General features: G+C 37.5%; 1 protein-coding gene and 1 pseudogene across 1 annotated transcript in view; one reads left to right on the top strand and one right to left on the bottom strand.

Moving 5' to 3' along the window:
* The window catches only part of TEAD4 (TEA domain transcription factor 4), a 95,765-nt gene extending 81,228 nt beyond the window's left edge, over positions 1 to 14,537 (top strand). Inside the window, exons 13-15 of the mRNA XM_074195324.1 lie at positions 1,051 to 1,191; positions 5,792 to 5,944; positions 6,172 to 14,537. Of these exons, the coding sequence (XP_074051425.1) occupies positions 1,051 to 1,191; positions 5,792 to 5,944; positions 6,172 to 6,285 (408 nt within the window). The 3' untranslated portion in view covers positions 6,286 to 14,537. The remainder of the gene's footprint in view (positions 1 to 1,050; positions 1,192 to 5,791; positions 5,945 to 6,171) is intronic.
* Positions 14,538 to 22,124: 7,587 nt separating this feature from the next.
* LOC141494259 (protein regulator of cytokinesis 1 pseudogene) lies at positions 22,125 to 23,168 on the bottom strand (annotated as a pseudogene).
* Between the last annotated feature and the right edge of the window lie 584 nt (positions 23,169 to 23,752).

Genomic DNA, 23,752 nt, shown 5'->3' with positions numbered 1-23,752 from the left:
TTAGGACTGTGCTAATGATATGTACCAATTATGTCCTATTGTGGTCAAGGTGATAAGCTAAAGTGCAAGGGTTGAGCCTAGACTGGGAATGGGGACTTCTGCATCCATCTGAGGATTATAAGTCTTCACTTTGATCTATACATTGCGCTTGTCTCAGTACAGAGTGACTGTCAAATTGGAATGATAATACACTGAAAGTGTATCTTGCTAGGATGTATTGAGTATCAAATGAGGTAATACCCCTAAAGTGCTTTGCAAACCTTAAAGAATTATGTATAAATGGTTTGTTATTTTGCTGGTGACCACAGTAATATAGCCTAGGGCTCAAGGTATATGAGTAATTACCTTATTCCAGGGTCTCCTTGATTGTGCAGAAAGCCAATCATTTAAATTACATTGAAACTAATACTTTAAAGCTTAACAGGTGAATAACTGTGACACACGAAGAATTTATCTTCATTGCCATGAGATCAGAGGATTTGGATCTGAAAAGAACCTTATAGATTATCCAGTTTTTTAAAGTCCTTACCTGTAGCTGAGGAAACTAAAGGTCAGGAAAATAAAGTGATCAAGGACACCCAAGTAGTGAGCAGTGATCAAAATTTTAACCAGGCCCTCTCATGCTAAATCTAATGATCTCCCCAATGTGAGAGATCCTTTTTCCCAGTGCACGTTGCAACCTTTTAAAGTCTCATCTTAAGTATTTCTTAGCCCTTTCTTTCCATGAAACCTCCATAGAAAAGTCACCATTTTGTATGTATCTTCCTCTGGTTCTTTTAATATTTTGTAGATAACTGTATATTCAGACTGTCCATCTGTTATTGATGACTGTTCTTTCTACCATGCCACTTGCTAGCTAGCTGTGAATTTTCAAGTAATCAGGGCTTAAATTCTTTTGAAGTTTATCTACTTTCTTCTAGTCCCTTAGCTGATTTAGAATATATGTTAAGTAGAATGATCTTCTAAGGTACCTGATGCTGTCTGAACTGTGTCTGGATACCTATGTGAATTCCTTTGAACTATCTGGCACTGTGATATCTTTCCCAATAGGCTGACCTCAACACCAACATTGAGGATGAAGGCAGCTCTTTTTATGGGGTCTCCAGTCAGTATGAGAGTCCTGAGAACATGATCATCACCTGCTCCACCAAAGTCTGCTCCTTTGGCAAACAGGTTGTAGAGAAAGTAGAGGTGAGTAATTATCTACCCTCAAGGGGTGGGGAAGGGACTGATAGAGTCAAAAGTACAGGTGTGATGTTGATTTCTTCTTCCATAGAGCTCAAGAAAAGTCTTATGGTTAGAATTCTTCCTTGAAGAAAACTTAGGACATCTAGGTACTATTACCTGGTATTGACACAGCCCATCTCCCTATGTGACCTTGAACAAGTGACTCTTTGATTCTAGTTTCCCACAAGGGAATCCTAGAGACTGGTTTCCTCTACTTCCTCCTTTTGAGCTACTGTTTTTTTTTTTTGTTGTTTTTGTTTTTGTTTTTGCAAGGCGATGGGGTTTAGTGATTTGCCCAAGGTCACACAGTTAGCCAATTATTAAGTTCAAATCTGGGGTCACATTTGAACTCAGGTCCTCTTGACTCCAGGGCTGGTACTCTGTCTACTGTGCCACCTAGCTGCCCTTTTGGATCTACTTTTAAAAAAAATTATGATTTTTAGGAACAGCTAGACATTTGAAAGTTGTTTAATTCTAAACTTAATAACCATGAACAAAAACATTTGAATAAACAATAATGATTTATCACACATATAACTTGTCATAAACTTCAGATTGCCTATGCTTTTGAGAAGTATATGCTTACCTTAATAAAATAACAAATGTATTCATTTTATAAAAAGTTATCAGTATTTGCTTTATCAGTATTAGCTCTATTAGTGATTTAAAGTCACTGTGCTGGGTCCTGACTATAAAATATGGTAAAATCTCATTAATTCAGACTCCATATATTGGAGTTTTGCTAATTCAGATGCACTAAAGAATATTGTTAACTTACCTTTTGATATAGGGTTTAGTCAAGTTTGTTGATAGAGAAACAAAATAAAGAGACTGAACTTTTATTGGTCATATTAGCAATTATTTGCATACAAACAAGGAATAGGTGTACTGATTTACAAACTATTCTTTTTTCATTATTTTCTTACAACTTTGGTTTCAGTGATAGACTATGTTTCTCATAACTGCAGATTGTCCATGCCTTTTTATCCTAGGTGATTTTTTTTAATCCTTATTCAAACTTTATCAGAGATCCTCCAATGAAACTGAGTGTATTTGAGACATTCTTCTAGTGTTTATGCTTTGTTTTATTTTATTTATTTATTTTACATTTCATGAGTATTAATGCAACACTTGGTTATCTAACTGATATAATTACTGTAATCATGAAGGAACCTATGTCCTCTTCTGATGATCTGAAACCACTTCTTACACATAAGAAGTATATTAATGTCTATGTTGCCTATTGGATCACTGACAATTTTGATACTTTAAAGATTATGGCAATCCAAGATTTTCAACCATATAGTTTAACCAGGAGAATATTATTTGGATGATTGGCATAATTTTCATCTATTTTTACTTGATAAATATATTTATTTGAGTTATTAGTCTTTTGAGTTACTATTTATCTCACTGATAAGGCCTTATAATAGTCTAGGATTTTTTATCAGCAAAATATCCATAAAGAGGAACATTAAGAAGATCTCTTTCTTCTATTTGTATCTTATGAGGGGCTTTTGTCCATAAAAGTGGCAAATAGAAATCTTCCTGGTTTATAATTAACAGTACCAATCAGGGATTCATTGAACACAATGTTCAATATGGTGATATTTATCAATGACTTTTACATAATGTAAAGATTCTTTGAGTGAATCCATGAGTTGAGTCCATGAGAGACTCCTTTTTTGAAGAGAACTCTCATTTAAAAAGAAAAATCTACCTCCCATTAGAGATGAGGTGGCACAGAAAATAAAGTGCTAGACCAGGAATTAGGAAGATATGAGTTTTCATATATAGCCTGACATAATAGCTATATGACTCTCTGCAAAACCCTAAGTTTTCTTATCAAAATAATGCCATCTACTTCTTAAGATTATTGTGAAGATCAGATGAGATAATATTTGTAAAGCACTTTGTAAACCTTAAAGTGCTAGTTAATGCTGGCTTTTAATTTCTTTAATAAAATGCTTCTTTGTAACCAATGAACATTATAAATATACTATAAATCAATGAGCATTATAAACACAATTCTTATAAATATCAGGATCTTTTCTGTACTAATCAATTTTATGACCACAAAGAAACTAATTAATTTTTCCTTATCATATTTTCATCAAAAATAATCGCAGTGCCTAGGCAGACAATAGGTAGAAAGCATTTCAAGTTCTTCTTGTGATGTTCCATGACTAATTCCAGGTTTGTTGGGACATTGTTGATATAGTTTCTTTGTTGATATCTTCTGCTTTTACATCATAATTGTTCACAAATACATCCTTGCCTCCTTCTTTGATAAGCAAATAATAAAGGGGGAGAAAAAAAAGCAATCCAGCAATTCTAACCAACACATTCACTGTTTCTGACTATATATGCATTATTCAGCACTATTTCTGCAAGGAAGGAAAGGAGAAATGTTTTAAAAAATTCTTCTCTAATAAGATGTTCAGTTTCATTTTTTTGTCTTTGTGTTTATCTTGTTGGTTGTAGTCATTCTGCATATTAGTTTTCTTGGTTCTGTTTTTTTATTCTTTTTAGTAGGTTGTGAACCTGTTTACTTTTGCTCTGACTGACCTCTGTATACCACTCTAAAGTATAACTGATGTTTGATTGGGTCTTGACTAGTCATATGCCTGAACTACCTGCTCTGGACTTGACCCTTAAAAGACAAAGCACTGTCAGAGTCAGAGCTGAAATGATCAAAGAGAAATTGGTCAGATATAGAGGGACTCTGGTTCCCTGGATGGAAATTTTCACAGTAATAGTTCCACAGCCCCTTCAGGGAATGATGTGACTTTAGGTATAGAAGTGGACAGAGTAAAAAGGAATTCCTGGACCAATTTTGGAATTATAGGAGCATAATTGGACAGTAGTGAAGTGATATAATTTCTAGACTAAGCCCCTTGGACACAGAGCAAGAGTTCCTGGATGATGCTTAAAAGAAGAGAAATTCTAAACAGAATCTGGAGCTAAGTATCAGCAAGGACAGAGCCACAAAATGAAGGAGTAAACATAGATCTTTCTCTTTGTTAATATTCTGAGTTATGTGAATTGTGCTAGTTCTAGAGAAATGAAATCACCTTCAAATGTTTTTTCTTTGTGGAAAACCTGCAATCTTACTATACATAATTTACTCTGGTGCCACAATAATGAAAAATTTTAAAGTTGCCTGGATGAAATTGGATAGGGAAGAAAAGTTTGTTGGGGGCTTTGGTATGAGTTCTGGAAAGTACTTACTTGGGAGGTGAAAGTCTTTTCCCTTTTATTGAATCCTGAACTTGAGTCAGAATGGGATGTTCCTAAGGCAAACCCAAGAAAAAAGTTCTAGGATAGAAACCTGTCTGGGTATATACCTAGAGCCTTTGGTTTAAGGTCACAAGCTATGTAACTATATAGATCAGTTGTTATTTATGTATGTTTGCTCTTATTTTTAGAATAGAAACATTGTTTTTGATTTGTTCCATTTAAAAATATTTTTTCCTTCCTGAAATACCATATAAAATGATCTTCAAATATATTCAAGATTACATGATTATGTTTCCTTCAGTGCAAATCCATATGTTCCCTTGTCCTGTTCTAGTCACTCTACCAAACTTCATCTTGTTACATGCTATTTCTGTTTACTTATGTATCTTATTGAGAACTGGGGTGTTAGAATCTACAAGTGGTGCAACCACTGATGTTGATGATGAAAATAGATTTTAAAAATAATAGCAAATCTCCTTTTTCTCCAAACAATGTATGTCACCTATGTATGCTCTTGGAATGATAGGTTTTAGAGATGCTCTTGAGACGAAAGTTTAGTTAAACTTTCTGCAGTCTTGTTTTTGCTTCCACTGATTTTCAAAGTGATACAGCTTATACTTTTCTGTCTTTTTCCTCTATATTATTTTACAATTGAGTTTGTATTATAAATGGTTAAGTCCCTAGGCTGCCATAGCTCTGTTTGGTGAAGAAATCAAGCATTTGTTAGTTAAGGCAATTTGGGACTTTTAAAAAAATCTCATTGTTTCAATGATTGTTATATATTTGGAGTAAATTTCTATGGGAAATGTGATGATACCTTTTTGTATATCTCATTCACTATTAATCATTTTTATGTACTCATTGTAGCAGATCCCCTATAGCACTTTGATCACTTAAATTATTTCTTGAATGAGAAAGTAATAATTTTACATTTCTTTGAAAAATAAGCTATAAAAAGCTAACTTCTCTATTCTCTTACCTCTTAATCTCCTCCCCTCCCCCAAGACCCTATAGCTTATTTAATGGTCCTTTTTCTATACAAAATACCATAGTTTCCACTAATTACTAAAAGGAGGACTGGAGTTGGGGGTGAGGCAGCACCATGTTGCTGTTCATCAATCAACGAAGACAGTCTTTCTTCATGCTCCCAGAGGAAACACTCATATATATTCTCTTTCTCACCAGCTTCTATTTCTGGAGTTTGTGGGAATCATTGCAATGGGGTTGTTCTGGAATAGAGGCAACAAAAGCTCCAAAATATATACAGGGAATAAAGATGGGGATGTAGAGTGATACTGAATTCCAGTCTTTTTGGGTCCTGCAGACAGAGTATGCCCGCTATGAGAATGGCCACTACTCCTATCGAATTCACCGGTCTCCTCTCTGTGAATATATGATCAACTTCATCCATAAGTTAAAGCACCTACCAGAGAAATACATGATGAACAGTGTATTGGAGAACTTCACAATTTTGCAGGTATGTACTTATATGAGTGTTCCAGGAGCTTGTACTGGTGGGAATCCAGAATGGAAACATGAGAACTGAGGGAAAATTTTAAAACTAGGTGACTAAATTCAAGAAGAAATAATAGATATGATCTGGAGTTACAGGAACCTCAGAATTTTGAAATGGAGAGGTCAAGTTGATATGGAAAATGGGAATCTCTTGAGGGACCTCATCACTCTTCTTTCTACTCCCTCTAGGTAGTGACCAACAGAGATACCCAGGAAACTTTACTGTGTATTGCCTATGTGTTTGAAGTGTCTGCAAGTGAGCATGGAGCTCAACATCACATCTACCGGCTGGTGAAAGAATAAGAGACTTAGGAATGGAGGACAAGAAGAGCAAGGCCATGTGTGTACAAAGAAAGCAGGGAGTTCTGGTCTATGCCAGACATTCAGAACCAACAAGAGAACATTTTCCTCCCTTCCCAAGAGCAAACATAATCCCCTAACCTCAAATAAACTCAAGATATTGCATATTTTCAGAGGAATGTAGTCTGGCTGTGTGAACTCAGGGAAGGGGTAGAGAGAGAAGTCTAGGAGATGAAAATGGGACTTACCTGAACAATGTGGGGTGAGGAAGGTGTCATGTATTCAGTCTGTGCCATGAACTATTTAAAATTTTTTTTCCAATTACACGTAAAGCTAAGTTTCAACATTCATTTTTTGTAAGAGTTTGAGTTTTTCTATCTTCCTCCCCTTTCCCTATGACAGTGAGTAATCTGATATAAGTTATGTGTGCATACTCATGTTTAACATATTTACATATTAGCCATATTGTGAAAGAAGAAAAAGAACAAGAGGGGGGAAACCACAAGAAAGGGAAAAAAAAACCTAAATTTTTAAAAGTGAAAATGCTATACTTTGGTCTACGTTTAGTTTCCCTAGTTTTTTGTCATGAGCTATTTCAAAACTATGATCCCTCCTCTGTCTGCCCAGTTCTCTACACCATCATTGAATCTTTTGACCCTGATGATTTATCCCCAGCTATCTGTTGGCCCAGATGAAAGTACCTAAATACCATCATGGAGGAGACAGAAATTTTATGGGTGAGAAAACTGAGGTGTTGAGAGATGAGTGACTTGTCCCTGTGATTATAGTAGTCAGCAGAGAGTTGAGTCCAGGTCTTACGATTCTAGTGCTTTTCCCACTATACCACATTGATTCTTGTGCATCCAACTCCTGAGCAACAACTTGATCTGTTACATATTGTATATATTTCATGGACAATTGTATATTTAGCTTTGCTACATATGTATATTTGTTCCTGTGTATTCAGTCTCATCCCATCTGGATACTAGAGACTTTGGGACCAAAAGGCAAAATGAAGTGAAAGAAAGTTAGTGGTTGATTGAGTCTAATGGATATAGATTTTATTAGGGTAAACAGGGTAGTAATAGTTTAATAGTCTGATAGTCTTTAGTCTAGGTATATCCCCCAGGAACATTCATTTATTTCAAAAAAGAAACTGCTTATCTTGTATAGACCCAGAGGACATTCAAAGTTTAATCAATACTGCCTCTTTTCTAAAAGGTCTCCCCAATGAAACTTACAAAGTTTTGGTAGGTGACTGAGACCAACTTCTGCCAATGTAATGATAATTTCCTTTGAGAGTTGCAAAACATGTCAAGTGAGGTCTGAGGGAAAAGTTACTATTTACCAAGGGACTCAGGAAAAGTTTCATGGAAGAGGTGACATTTACTTTAAAGCAGAGTCAGAGAACATCTGGGCAGAAGGCTCTTAATCATTTGGGTTGGCATGGGACTCAAAATTCAATAAATCTAGGTATTTTTTAGGGGTGAATTAAATAAAGCAAGCTAACTTTTTAAACTGATAATTTTGTCTGACACACAAATGATGTTATAAATATATAAATGGACTTTGGTAAAAAAAAAAGGTTCACTACCCCCCCTTTTTTTTTAGGTTTTTGCAAGGCAAATGGGGTTAAGTGGCTTGCCCAAGGCCACACAGCTAGGTAATTATTAAGTGTCTGAGACCAGATTTGAACCCAGGTACTCCTGACTGCAGGACTGGTGCTTTATCCACTGCGCGACCTAGCTGCCCCGCCACCCCTTCTTTAAAAGATAAATGTTTGTCCTTAATTTTCAAAAAAGACCACAACTTCAAGGAGGTGATACCATGACAAGCATGTCTCTTCTCCAGAGCCAACTGGGTCCAGTGGCCAAATATGAATCAGGATGACTGGAGATGGCCCTGGGGTGGAAGGCAATCAGTGTTAAGTAACTTGCCCAAGGTCACACAGCTAATAAGTGGTCAAGTGTCTGAGGCCAGATCCAAACTCCTTACCTCCTAAATCCAAGGTCAGTGCTCTATCCACTGCACCACCTAGCTACACCAAAGGATGAATAGGAATTAAGTGGATAGAGGAGAGAGGTCATTTAAGCAAAAGACATAGGAGCAAAGGCACTGAGTGGGGGAAAGACCAAGATAACTGAAGGGGTAGAGAAAAGTTCATGTTTAATGGAGCAATAGAGAGTATTGAAGAAAATGACAAGAAGCAAAACTGGAAAAGTGTAGTGGAATCAGAGGGGCTTTAAATGCCAAGCTAAGAAATTTGTATTTCAGGCAATGGGGAGCCACTCTAGAACAGAGAAATCACCCTACCAGATACCATCTTCCCTATTTCATTTTTCCTGCCAGTTAAGAAATAGGTCACTTTTATTTTTTTACATAAATGTTTATTTTAACAATGTTATAATATAAACTCTTCTGGTTTTGTTCACTTTGCTCTGCATAATTTCATATAAATCTAAGTTTCTCTGAAATCAGATCTTTATTTCTTACAACACAATAATGTTGAATTTATTTTATATTAAGGGGTGTGGAAGGATAATTGGTGGAATAGCCTGAGGTATTTGGATATTAAACTGTCCTTAGGAAATGACAGTCACATAAAGTTCCTTGATTCCAACTCTAACTAATTTAGGGAAATGTTTGGGAAGGACAAAGTAGGTGGGGCATATTTCTATGACCCCAGAGCACCAGGCAGTTCTTCAGATAATTAAGTCATTGCTACTTCCCTCTGTACCCCGAAAGATTTAGTTTATTCCCATGGACCATAGATCAAAATACTTTAATGATTTGAGGTCCTCATGGAATTATAAGATTTAGAGCTTACATGGAGGGGATCTTATATCATCTAGTTCGGGGTTTCTTAATTTTTTGTGTGTCATAGGATCCCTTTGGCAGTCTAGTAAATCCTAATAAATCTCAGAATGTGATTAAGTGCATACATGCTTTAAATGCAGTAATGTTTTAAACTACAGAGGATTTCAAAGGAAATCAATTATATTGAAATATAGTTATTACAATATAAAAAAAAATTAAGTTCATAAGTATCAGGTTAAGAATCCCTGGGAGAGTTTTAAACAGAGTCTTTTACAAAGGAAAAGACTCAAATGTCACTGAACAAATTTTATTTGGGGAAAGGTCATTTACTAGATCATAAATTCTGTAAGTAAGGGCAAAGACTACATCTTATTTTTCTATATCTTCTAGTTTTTGGAACTCAGCCCATGCCTAAGACATCTGATAACCGAATTAGATCTGGTCTCTGCTTTCCCTAGGGTCCTGTGGTTCCAGATGGCCCTTTGCTGCCATCTTGTGGTTCCTTGACATTTTCCTTTCTGCATGGTGACTTTACCCCAACCCCCCTCCCCCACTCCCCAGCAGAAAAAAGAAATAACTTAAAGGATCATAGGATTTCAGAGTAAGGGACTTGGGAATCATCTGGTCCTTGGTTTATAGAAGAGAAAAACAGGTTCCAGGGAGTTCACATATCTTGTCCAAGGTCACAGTTCAATGACCCAGCTAAGGCTAGGTCCAGATCAGATATTTGTTCAAAACTTACTTTACAAGCTTGTTGTGAAAGTGCTTTGTAAAGACTTTACAAAGAAAAAAGAAAAAAGACCTTACAGAGCACTATGTAAATAATTTCTTTCTATTAACAAGGCCCTGAGTGACACCTTGTTCAATTCTTCTTCCCTGTACATTTATAAAGTCTTAAAGTTTTTGTGTGTGTGTGTGTGTTTTAGGTTTTTTTTTTTGTTTTGCTTTGGTTTTTTTTCAAGGCAAATGGGATTAAGTGGCTTGCCCAAGGCCACAAAACTAGGTAATTATTAAGTGCCTGAAGCTGGATTTGAACTCAGGTACTCCTGACTCCAGGACTGGTGCTGTATCCACTGCGCCACTTAGCTGCCCCTAAGTCTTAAAGTTTTAAAAATATTTTATAACCATTACCTTACAAGGGAGATAATGCAATTATTACATGTCAATTAATACAACCAGATCATGAAGATAGAACTAGTAAGTAACAGTTTTAGGACTTGTCCTCTTATTCCATGACCAGAGAGAACTTTCCCCACTAAAGATATACTGTCTCCAGAGTTACTAATGATCATTATCAAATCACATGATCAAATCCAGTGATTTCTCAGGCCTCATTCTTGATCTCACTTTACCCCTTGACATTTTGGACTAATTATTTTTTGGATACTGTCTCCATGACATTTCATGACCCTGTTCTCTTTTGGTTTTCCTTTTACTGATGTGGCCTCTCCTTAGTTTTTCTTGTTTCATCTCTGTTCTACTCCCACCCTCCCCCCAAATGTTAGTGTACCCTATGATTCTGTCTTGGTTTTGCTTCTCTTTCTAGAATCTCTCTCTCCTTGGTCCTACCAGCTCCCATTGGTTCATCCATCTATTTCTAGTCTGAGATCCAGAAGTATTATCAACTTCCTATTGGACATTTCTCATTTGCTATCCAAAATACATCTCTAATCAAATTCAACTTATACAAAACAGAATTTATTTTCTCCCCAAGCTCTTCCTTTCCCTAATTTTTCTATTCTACATAGGGCACTACCATTTTTATAGCAATTTAGTTTTAGCTTTGGAGTCATTCTTAACTCTTCACTCTTTTTTCAAATTTTATTTTTCCAATTACCTATTTTGAAGGTTTTTCAACATTCATCCTCTTACATTAATAAATTATGCATTTTTCTACCATCCTCCCTTTCCACTACCCTCCTCTCAGCAGTATATGTACATTTGTGTTTAACATGTTTACATCTTAGTCATTTTGTGTTTGAGGAATTAGGACTAAGGGAAAAGAAAGAAACCCATGGAATGGGAAGGAAAACATAAGAACTGTTTTTAAAAAGTGAACATAGTATCCATTCACATCCTGTGGGGTTTTTGTTGTTATTGTTTTTCTTTTTTTTTTTTCCTCAAGATGTGGATGGAATTATCCATAACATGTCTCCCAGGGTTGTCCTAGAGCTTTGAACTGCTGAGGGAAACTGCATCCATCATAGCTGATCAACTCACAATGTTGGTTCTGCTCCCTTCTCTCAGCATCAGTTCCAGTAATTCTTTCCATGCTTCTCTAAAGTCCCATCATTCATAGTTTCTTATAGAACAATAATGTTCCATAGCATTCGTGTACCTCAATTGTTCAGCCATTCCCCCAATTGATGAGCATCCCCTCAGTTTCCAATTCTTTGCCACTAAAAAAATTCTGCTTAACTCTTTCACTCTTTGCCAATTTTTATATGCAACCATTCGCCAAGTTTTGTTGGTTTTACCTTGACAACAATTCACAAATCAATCCCCTTCTCTGTTTATTTGGTCACCAAAGTATTTTATATCCTAACTAATCATCTTTCTTAATAGCCTCCTAGTTGGTTTCCTTGAATCTGTTCTCCTTTCCATTCCATCCTTCATATAGGTGCCAATTTTCCTATAACTCTATTTTAACTATAGCACTCACCCACTCAAAAAGCTCCAGTGGCATCCTGCTGCCTCTAGGGTAAAGTATTTTGAACATTGAAAGTACTTTATAATCTGACTTCCATCTATGTTTTCAATACTTTCTCTGTTTCTGAATCTGTCTTTCTCTTCCACGAAGGTGAGACTTGACCTAGACTTTTAACAATTTAGATTGAAGGGAAGAGGGAAGGAAAACTAAACTCCTATAAGTACCAAATACTTTAAAAGGCTGTTTGGAAGATGCAAGGCAATAGGATGTGACAATTTTGAGTATGATGCCTGTATCATGAAAATTGGGTCATATTGAAAGCAAGGAGAAGTGAAAGTTCTTTTTGTATGAATGGTATTTATCCATTTATTCAAATTGGCTCTTATGCCAATAGAGGAGAAATACATGGTATCTCCCCCTAAGAGTTGCCAGTCTAAGACCTCATTTGATAGAGAAAGGTGCTTACAAAAAAGGACTTGTGGTTGTTTGCCCTGACAATAAATATATAAGTAAAGTAAATTGCATCTTTATGTTGAAAGTAAGCAAAGAATTGCATATTTTATGATTTTTTTAAAAAAGAAACTTGTAATAGACCTTATGATATGACAAGGAAAGTGCTCTATAAACTGTAAAGTATTATAGAATGTAAGCTATTACTATCAAGTCCAATTAAATTTTGCATATAGATAAAATGAGATTTATAGAAGTTCTGAAGTACCTTGCCCAAGTCACATAGAAAGCTCATGACAAAAGTCTTTGGGGGTAATGGTAGGAGAAAGGACTGCCTGTAGACCAGAAAGGACTCTGAAAAACTTGAGAGCATCCAGATAAGGACAACCAGGAAGGTGAGATAGAAGGATTAATTAAAGAAATTAGTAGGGGCGGATAAGTGGCACAGTGGATACAGTACTGGCTCTGGAGTCAGGAGTACCTGAGTTCAAATCCGGCCTCAGACACTTAATAATTACCTAGCTGTGTGGCCTTGGGCAAGCCACTTAATCCCATTTGCCTTGCAAAAATATATAAAAAAAGAAAGAAATTAGTGCTGTTGATTTAACCTGTTGTCCACTGGGGTATACTATAGACCAAGTGACAGAAAAGATGAAGAGTCAGGTAAACAGATTGCAAGCCTGGCACAGAGACATTATGGGAGGGGGTTGTAAGGTGCTTCAATTATCTAGCTATCTGGAAGTTTCTGCCAAAATAAAAAAGACTAATAGAGCAGAACAATCAATAAATTATTTGCTTACTCTAATGATAAGTTCATCAAACTTGTTTTCTAGATCTGATTCTATTGAATAAGAAGAATTGACTGCTGGAAGAAAACTGATAGGAACCTTGGAAGGGAGAAGATAAAGAAATCTGTACTCTCTGTTTTGGGAGAGTGGATATTGAAGGTGTCAGAAAAGTTAGGAAGAAAACTATGGCCTAAAATTCTGCAAGAGAAATCACCAAGGTGCCAGGCACTATATAAAGTGTTAGGGATACAAATAAAAAGAATGAAACAATCTCTTTTCAAATAAAAAGAATGAAACAATCTCTTTTCAAATAAAAAGAATGAAACAATCTCTTTTTAAAGCATTTTAGTTTTTGTTTTCAGTTCCAAATTCTGTCCTTCTATACCTCCCCTACTCATCTAGAAGGCAATATGTGTGTACAAATCTATACATATAGTCTTGCAAAACTTTTACATTAACTGATATGGTAAAAAAGAAAAAAATGAAAAAAATACTTCAATATACACTCAAAAGTCATCAGTTATCTTGGGAGGTAGCATTTTTCATCATGAGTCCTTTGAAACTGCTAAGGATCATTGATCAGAATAGCTAAGTTTTTCATAATTCAATTATTTTTACAATATTTCTATGTATACAATGTTGTCCTAGTTCTCACTTCTCTTTGCATCAGCTCATATAAGTCTTCCTGGAATTTTCTGAAACCATTCCCTTCATCATTTCTTATAAAATAATAGTATTTCATCATAATCATATACCATGACTTGTTCAGCTATTCCCCAATTAATGGGCATCCCCTAGGTTTCCAATTCTTTGCCATCCTACACACACTGCTATAAATATTTTCATATATAAAGGTCCTATTTCTTTTCCTTTGATCTCTTTGAGGTCAAAATTTATTACCTAGTAGTAAAATTGCCAGGTCAAAGGATATGCAGTTTTATAACTATTTGGGCACAGTTCCACAATGTTCAGAGTAATTGAACCAGTTCATAGCTCCACCAACAGTGCATTAGTCTGCCTCTTTTTCTACATTTTCTCCAGTATTTGTTATTTTTCTTTTCTGTTATATTCACCAATCTGATGGATATGAGGTGGATCTTAGAGTTTTCAAATTTGTTTTTGTTTTAAATTTTATTTATTTAAGGCAATGGGATTAAGTGACTTGCCAAAGTTCACACAGCTAGGCAATTATTAAGTCTGAGACTGAATTTGGACACAGGTGAATTTGAACACGAGTGAATTTGAACTCAGGTTGAATTTGGACTCAGGGCTGGTGCTCCAAACACTGTACCACCTAGCTGCTCCTCTTAGAGTTTTATAATATGAATTTCTCTGGTTAGTAATATATAGAACATTTTCATATATCTTAATAATTTTGATTTTTCCCTCCCTGAAAACTGCCTATTCATTTCTTTGATGATTTCTCAATTGAGACTAGCTCATATTTTTTATAAATTTGAGTCAGGTCCTTATAAAGCTGAGAAATAAGACCTTTAGAGGAGAAACTTTTAATTCACCACTCCCATCTCTAGCCTTCTGTTTTTCCTTCTAATTTTGGTTGCATTGGTTTTCTTTGTACAAACTCTTTTTAATTTAATGTAATCAAAATTATCCATTGTAATTCTTGTGATCATATTTATCTCTTATTTGGTCAAGAACTCTTCCTTTATCGATAGGTCTGACAGGTAACTTTTTCCATTTTTCCCTAATTTATATCACCCTTTATATTTACATCATGTGGTATGAGATGTTGGTCTGTGTCTAGTTGTTTTTAGTGAATAGTTAGTTCATGCCCAGTAGCTGAAATCTTTGGGTATATCAAACTCTAGATTACTCTGGGCATCTATATTATTCTGTACTATTCTATTGATCAAATTACTCTATTTCTTATCTAGTTCCAGATTATTTTTATGATTACAACTTTGTAATATGGTTGGAGATCTGATGCTGCTAGGCCACCTCCTTTACTTTCTTTTCCCCTGCCTCCTAATTGATTCCTGTGATATTCTTGACCTTTTGTTCCTCAGGATAAATTTGTTAATATTTTTTTTAGGGTTTTTTTTGGCAAGGCAAATGGGATTAAGTGGCTTGCCCAAGGCCCCACAGCTAGGTAATTATTAAGTGTCTGAAATCAGATTTGAACCCAGGTACTCCTGACTTGAAGGCCAGTGCTTTATCCACTACGCCACCTAGCTGCCCCAATATTTTTTCTAACACTAAAATAGTTCCTTGGAAGTTTGATTGATGCAGTCCTGAATTAAGTAAATTAATTTATGTGGTAGTGTCATTTTTTATATTGGCTCATCTACCATAATAATATTTCTCCAGTTGTTTAGATCTGTGTTTATTTGTTTTTTTGTTTTGTTTTTTTTTTTTAGGTTTTTGCAAGGCAATGGGGTTAAGTGGCTTGCCCAAGGCCACACAGCTAGGTAATTATTAAGTGTCTGAGACCAGATTTGAACCCAGGTACTCCTGACTCCAGGGCCGGTGCTTTATCCACTGCCACCTAGCCACCCCATCTGTGTTTATTTTTTATTTTTTTATTAAATTTATTTTTATTCTCATTTTGTACAAATTTTTTTTACATTAATAACATATTCTTGTTTACAAGTAAACAAAATACCCTTCCCCCCATGAATATAGATAGACTTGCTTGGGTGAAAAAAGGAAAGGGGAGAGAAAAAAATTAAAATAAAAAAAATGATAGTAATAATTGTAGGTATGGCCAGGTGGCGCAATGGACGAAGCACCAGTCTTGGAGCCACAAGCACCCGAGTCCATATCCAGCCTTGTAAACCCAACAATCACCCAGCCGTGTGACATGCAAGCCACCTGATGCCCACTGCCCTGCAAAAACCAAAAAGAAGAAAAAAAAAGATCCAAATAAAATAAAATAGTAATAATAGTAGGGGTAGCTGGGTGGCAGACAGAGCATTGGCCCTTGAGCCAGGAGCACCTGGGTCCAAATCCGGCCCCAGACACCCAAAGATCACCCTGCTATGTGGCCCCAGGCAGACAACCCAGCCCCACTTGCCCTGCACCCTCCCCCAAATAATAATAACAAAAAATGTGCTTCAGTCTTTGTTCCAACACCATCAACTCTGTCGTGAGTGGATCACATTCTTTATGATAAGTCCATCACAAAAGTTACTTCTATATTTTTCCAACATTGCCATTGCTGATCGCAACTCCCTCCTTTCTTATTTCTCCACTACCATGTACTATATTTTCTCTCTCCTTTCACTCTGACTCTATTGTAGGGTCGCTGAGTGGCACAGCAGACAGATCCCTGGTCCTGGGGCCAAGAAGCCCAGAATCCACCTGGCCCTATGGTCCTGGGCAGGCCTTCCAATCCCAGCCCCTTGCAAGAAGTAAAAAAGAAAACGTGTTATATCTGACCACTCTCCCCCCATGGTCCATCCTCTCCTCCTTTATTCACATCCCCACCCCTTCCCCCTGCTCCCCCCTCCTTCTTACTCCAGATGTCTATACCCCATTGAGTATATTTGCTGTTTCCTCTCCTAGCCATCTCTGATGAGAGCAAAGGTTCCCTCATTCCCCCTTGCCTCCCCCCCTTCCAATGAGCAATAGCTCATTGTAATAAAAAAAAATCTTATTATGTGAAATATCTTGGACTATTCCCCCTCTCCTTTTTCTCCCATTCCATTTCCCTTTTTTTTCTATTGACTCCATTTTTACACCACAATATATCGTCAAATTCAGCTTTCTCCTGTGCTTCAACTATAAAAGCTCCCTCTTCCTGCTCTATTAACTGAGAAGGTTCATATGAGTATTATCAGTGTCATTTTTCTATGCAGGAATACATGCAGTTCATCATCATTAAGTTCCTCATATTTCCCCCCTCTCCTCCAATCTCCATGCTTCACCTGAGTCCTGTATCTGAAGATCAAACCTTCTGTTCAGCTCTGGCCATTCCAAAAGGAACATTTGAAATTCCCCTGGTTCATTGAAAGTCCATCTTTTCCCCTGGAAGAGGACATTCAGCCTTGCTGGGTAGTTCATTCTTGGCTGCATTCTAAGCTCTTTTGCCTTCCGGTATATTGTATTCCAAGCCCTACGAGCTTCCAATGTAGTTGCTGCTAAGTCCTGTGTGATCCTGACTGCAGCTCCACGATATTTGAACTGTGTCCTTCTGGCTGCTTGTAATATTTTCTCTTTGACTTGGGAGTTCTGGAACTTGGCTATAATATTCCTAGGGGTTGGTTTTTTGGGATCTCTTTCTCAGGGGGATCGGTGGATTCTCTCCATTTCTATTTTGCCCTCTGCTTCTAGAATATTAGGGCAATTTTCCTGTAGTAATTCTTTGAAAATGATGTCAAGGCTCTTTTCCTGATCATGACTTTCAGGTATTCCAATAATTTTCAAATTATCTTTCCTAAGTCTGTTTTCCATATCAGTTGTTTTTTCAATGAGATATTTCACATTTTCTTCTAATTTTTCATTTTTTTGGTTTTGAAGTATTGATTCCTGATTTCTGGTAAATTCATCAATCTCCCTGAATTCTATTCTTTGTCTGAGGATTTGTTCTCCTCAGAGAGTTTTCTTATCTCTTTTTCCATCTGGCCAACTTTGCTTTTTAAAGCATTCTTCTCCTCAATAACTTTTTGAACTGTTTTATCCATTTGACTTAAGCTGGTTTTTAGCATACTATTTTCTTCAGCATTTTTTTGGATTTCCTTGACTAAGCTGCTGACTTCATTTTCATGTTTTTCCTGCATCTCTCTCCTTTCTTTTCCCAGTTTTTCTTCCAACTCCCTCATTTGATTTTCAAAGTATTTTTTGAGCTCTACCATAGCCTGAGCCCAATTTCTGTTTTTCTTGGAGTCTTTAGATGCAGGAGCTTGTGCTTCCTCATCTTCAGACTGAGTATTTTGATCCTTCTTGGGCTCATTTGCAAAATATTTCTCAATAGTCTTCCTCTTATTTCTCTGCTTGCTCATTTTCCCAGCCTGGGCCTGGTTTTGGGGTGCTTCCTGAGCTTTTGGGACACTCTCACAAGGTTCTCAGTGCGTGAGGCTCTGTCCTCCCTCCTGGTCTGTGAATGACCATAAGCGCTCCCCCTCTGCCACAGGGCTGATATGGGGGGGGCCCTGCTATTCTATTGGGGGGGCCTAGACTGGGATCAGGATCTGAATGTGGTCAGAGCCCCAGAGTCCTGTTCCAGGGGCAGAGGACAGAGCTCAGCAGTCTCTCTTCACTCCCCTCCCTCAGCTCAATGGGCTCATGCCCTGGGGACTCCTGCTTACTGCCTCCTCCTGCTTCTGTTTCTGGGTCTGGGCTGCCAAAAGACCAAGCTGCTCACTGTGTGCCCTGAGAGCTGGGCTCCACATGCTCGCTCTGGTAGAGGTCCCCCGCTGTTCCCCCGCTTTGTGCTCGGTGCTCCCTGGGGTGCAGCTCAGGAGACTCCCCTGCTGCTGTGAGCCACGGCTCCCAGCGCCCTGGGGCTGCCTCCAGGAGGCTGAAGTTCTTTGGCTCTGGCAGGCCACCCTTCCGGCGGGCCGCCCCTCCAACCCCGGGGAGCAGAGCCTTTCTGCTCTTTTCCAGGTTACTTTGAGTAGGAGAACTGCCTCACTGGGTCCCTTTGTGGATTCTGTCTCTCGAAAGTTTAGCTAGAGTCCTTAGCTTATGAGTTTTATCAGAGAGCTCCTAAGACTAGATCCCTTCATGTCGCCATCTTGGCTCCGCCCCCCATCTGTGTTTATTTGTATAAAAAGTTTTCTGTAATTGTATTCTTATAGTTCTAATGTGTTTCTTAGCAGGTGTACTCCCAGGTATTTTATTCTTGCTACAATTATTTTAAATGTAATTTCTCCACTAGGAAAAGTAATGAGTTCAAATTTCACTTGGGGAGACAACATGTACACATTAAAATATAGGCAAAATCAATGCAAAATTAATTAAAAAGGAGAAAGTGAAGGATAGCCCCTTTAGAGATAGCAAGAAAGTCTTTCTGTATAAGGTAGTGCCTGGGCTGTCCCCTGAAAGAAGAGAGGGTTTTGATGAGGAAGAAGCAAATTCTAGGTATGGAAAATGATCTATAGGAAAGCCCAGAGGTGAGGAATGGAGCCCCATGTGTAAGGAACAGAAAAAAAGGCTATTTTAAGAATGTGGAAGACAGCAAGGTGGCACAGTGGGTAGACTGCCAGACCCAGAATCAGAAATATCTGAATTCAATTTAGCCTCAGACATTCACTAGCTGTCTGACCCCGGGCAAGTCCTATAACTTCTGTTTGTTCTTACCTACTGAAGAAGGAAATGGCAAATCACTCCAGTATCTTTACCAAGAAAACACCTTACAGGGTCATAAAATATCTGACATGACTGAATGACGAAACAAGAATGTAGAAAGAGGAGTAATATAGGATGAGGTTGGAAAGATAGCTTTAGGATAGGCTGGGAAGGATTTTAAAAGATGGAGGTCATATCAGGAGTCAAGTCCCATCAGGAAGGATAAGAAGCTCTCAAGAATGGAATTCCTAATACACCAAAACAAATTATTGCATTGAAGAAAAAAGGAAGGACTTCTAAAAGAAATTAATGTTTATACATAACTCATAAATCAAATTTTTAAAAAAAAGATGTACATGGAAGATAGAAACAAAGATAAGTAATTGAAGATATATACAAAATCATTGAAGGATTCTCTAAAAATATCTGCCATAAAAAATTTAAAATGAACTAAGGCTAGCACTAAATGCTAAAGAATGAAAAGTTTTTTAGAGGTGTTTTATTTAAGCTATGTCAAGGCAAAGAAGATTAAAGAAGGTATAGGACTAATGAGGTGGGTGGGATGATAATAGATCATATTTAGGTTTTGAATGGATGATCAATAGATGGATGAATTTTTATTTTGCATTTGGGGTTTTGCAAGGACAAAATAACAGTAAGTAATACAAAATTTAAGTCCAATTTAAATGAGATAATAAACTAGGAGCATCTTTCTGTTCTTATAAAGCTCATTTCACCCAGCTCAGATGGATTGCCCCACAGAGTGGGGTAGGATGTGATTGAAGAAGGTTGCAAAAGTAACTAGGTGGCATCTTATTGCACATAGCACTGGACTTGGAGTAATCAAGATCTAAACTCAATTCTAGCCTCAGATAATTCTTACCTATGTGACCCTGGGCAAGTCACTTAATCTCTGTCTACCTCTGCTTCCTCTACTGTAAAATGAGTGTAATAACATTTAATACTATTGTTTTTGAACCTCAAATGAGATATTTGTTTATCATTCATTTTTGAAGAGGACTAATAACATCATGGGGTGATATCTTAACTTCTAAAGTAAACTGGATTTAAGTGAGCCAAAACTTAATGAAGTCATCAGCCTCATTCTCTCTTCTAGAGTCACTGAAGTCCAGTGGAAAGGCAAAACTTAAGATGACTGGCCTTAAAGGTCAAATTTTATCAATTTAAAATATATAGCATAAAAGATATAGTGACTCACATGTCTTGGCTTGTGGTTAAGAGGATGTCCAAAAGATATAATCTCAATTCTGACTATTCAGAAGAAAACATATCTATATTGTTTGAAGTTTTGCTCTGCCATCTTGCCAGTTGTTATAAAAGACCCTGACAGGACTTACTCAAGGTTTTTGTTCATCAAGAGAGGTCAGTAATTTCGTTCATTGGTAATTGCTAGCCTTACCAATAAATGAATCACCCCTGCAACTTTGTCTATCTGAATTTCTCTCAAAATCCTATTATACTTTCTTGGGAGATTGATACTTAAGCCTCAAGAGATTGCAAATCTGCAGGTTGCATTTTCTATATTTCACTTCAGTTCAGCACCATCCAAACAACTTCCTATCCTGCTGTCTACTAAAACAGTCTAGGCTTGGACCCATCTTCTCTTCCTCACAGGGTTGGCTCTCATCAAAGGGACCTCTTCCTTCTCAGATTCAAAGAGTGCTGTCTAAGCCTCAACATATCTGTTTCTTGAATCAACCATCTCCATAAACTCTCATTCTGTAATAAGTGAGTGATATATATATATATATATATATATATATATATATATATATAATTGATAAAATTTGACCTTTAAGACCAATTATCTTAAGTTTTGCCTTGCTACTGGACTTCAATGACTCTAGAAGAGAGAATGAAGCTGATGACTTTATGAAATTACTTAAACTCTTTTTTTTTTAACACACACAAATGTATATATTTATTATTTGTAAATATGTTACATCTTCCCTACTAAACTAGGAGCAGGATATGCCTTACTTATATCATTTTTATTTGTGTCTTAAACTCTAATTGTAGGGGCAGCTAGGTGGCACAGTGGATAGAGCATCTGCCCTGGAGTCGGGAATACCTGAGTTCAAAGCTGGCCTCAGACACTTAACAATTACCTAGCTGTGGGGCCTTGGGCAAGTCACTTAACCCCACTGCCTTAAATTAAAAAAAAAGAAAAAAGAAAAGAAAACCTTAAACTCTAATTGTATCTACTTTTGTCTTTAAGAATATTTTTGAAACCCTTTCAAAAATGTTATTTGTTACATAGGCTGGCTCTCTGATAAGGAAAGACTGTAACCCCCCCCCAAATACATCAAATAAAAACTTATTTTTGATTAATTTGTAATTTTTTTGGAGGCAATCAAGGTCAAGTGTTATGCCCAAGGCCACAGCCAGTAAATGTCTGAGGCTGGATTTGAACTCGGGTCCTCCTGACTCCAATGCCCCAACAAAACATTTTTTTAATACTTTTGTCACCTCCCTGCATTCTTCTATAGCAGTGGTGGTGGCCTGGTCTTACAGGTATGGAATCCTTCGTAGAGTCAGATTATATTTTTAGAATGCATTGAATAGGGGTGGCTGGGTAGAACAATGGATAGAGCACCAGCCCTGGAGTTAGGAGTACCCTAGTTCAAATCTGGCCTCAGACACTTAATAATTACCTAGCTGGGTGGCCTTGGGCAAGCCACTTAACTCCATTTGCCTTGCAAAAAAAAAAAAACCCTAAAAAAAAAAAGAATGCATTGAACAATTTTGTAGATTTTTTTTCTTTTCTTCTTTTGTAAAAAAAGTTGTCATATGGGATGACTCTTTGGAAGAGGCAGTGTCAAAAAGTAGCAATTAAAAAAAGATTAATGCTTTTTTATAGGGTATTTTTAAAAATACTTTAAAAATATTGAGCACCCAAGTTTCTCATGCTTATCTACAAAATTATGTGCCCCATACCAACTATCAAAATAGGAAGCAAAGGCTTTTCTCTGCTCCTGGCTATAGAAGCACTTTTCGCAACATAGAGCCAGTTCCACTCGGACTGCTTCAACCACTTTTTTCATGTTCTGCATCTTTAGCTCCTCCAATCGATCCACTTCTGATTGCAGCACTTTCCTTTGACCTGGTCATGAACATGGCCAATGCTTCTCTCTCCTCAGGGGGTATCTGTAACCAGTCCCAGAGTTCTCTGATTCGAGATCGCAGGCCCTCACACAGGGCTTCATTCTGAGCTTTCTGCATTTCCAACTGTCGGAGTAGTGTTTGGAGAGCAGCTATGTTCTCCAGCGACAGGCAGAATGCATGTTCCTCTTCACAGACCACATCTCTCTCAAAGCTGGTGTCGGGGGGTGTGGTCTAGTTTTTCCATAGAGTATGATTTGCCTCTTTATGCTGATAAATTCCTCCCGTCTGCTTGCCTTCATTTCAGCCAGAGCCTTCAGGTGCTGCCTGAACTGGTCCAGCTGCTCCAAGCTGGGGACACAAGTAGCATCAATGCTATAGGGTGTCATACAAAGAATCTCACAAAAGTCTTGGTCTCGTTCTTGAAGCAGCTTCAATTCTTGCATTCTCTCCTTCTTCTTCTTGAGAATGACTTCAACCTGAGTACGCAAATCCTTTTCCAGCTGTAAAATGGTGCTCTCTTCTTTCTCCTGCATCAAAAAAGTTCAAAGGCTTCCCGGCTCAATTCCCCACACAGGGTATCAAGCTCTTTTTGACAAAAGCTGATACTTTTTAAGAGCCTCTGCTTTAGACTCTTCTTCTGCAATCATCATGTCCAATAGACCCTTTATGTACTTCTTGACAACCTCCATCCTATGAAGGCTCTGGTCCTCTGAAATTCCAATTATTTCCCAGATTTTTTGAAGATGGTTTAGGCTTTTTTGAAGACATGTTACTGATTCCTCTGCCAGCCCTTCACGTCTGCTCATGGCGGCCGCTTCCTGCCGCAGCCTGCCCCGGCTCCGCCTCAGTCCCGACGGCCTAGACTCGGCTCAGACCCTCCCGAGGCCACCCCGACGGGCTGCGGCAGACGGAGCTCAGGGGCCGATGCCAGGCACAACCCACTAGAACCCTTCGTCCTGCGCAGGGATTTCAACTGGGCCCGCGGGGCGGGACCTACTTAAACTCTTAAGGCTAAACTTCTTGAGAAAGACTTCTTGTCTCCATTCTAACTTCATTACTCAACTTCTTCTCCAAAGTATCCAGTTCTCTAATTGCAGAATCCAATAATTTTTCTCAATTCTGATCTTTGACCTCTCTGCAGCATTGGATACTGTGAATCTTTTCCTTCCAAATATTTTATCCTCTAGGTTTTTGCGACACTACTATCTCTTGGTTTTCTTTTCTGCTTACTTACTACTAAGACAAACAATACCAGTCTTAATTAGTTTCCATTACTAATTCTTCATGTCATTTATTGACTGTGAGACTCTCCTAAGGCTCTGCCAGGGGTCCTTCTCTTTCTGCTCTGTGTTATTTCAAATGCTGCTCTTATCAGCTTCCATTAGTACAA

The sequence above is a fragment of the Macrotis lagotis genome, chromosome 7 (assembly GCF_037893015.1).
Source record: "Macrotis lagotis isolate mMagLag1 chromosome 7, bilby.v1.9.chrom.fasta, whole genome shotgun sequence".
NCBI lineage: Eukaryota > Metazoa > Chordata > Mammalia > Peramelemorphia > Peramelidae > Macrotis > Macrotis lagotis.
The sequence above is the reverse complement of the archived record's forward strand: the minus strand, read 5'-3'. Positions and strand labels throughout refer to the sequence as shown.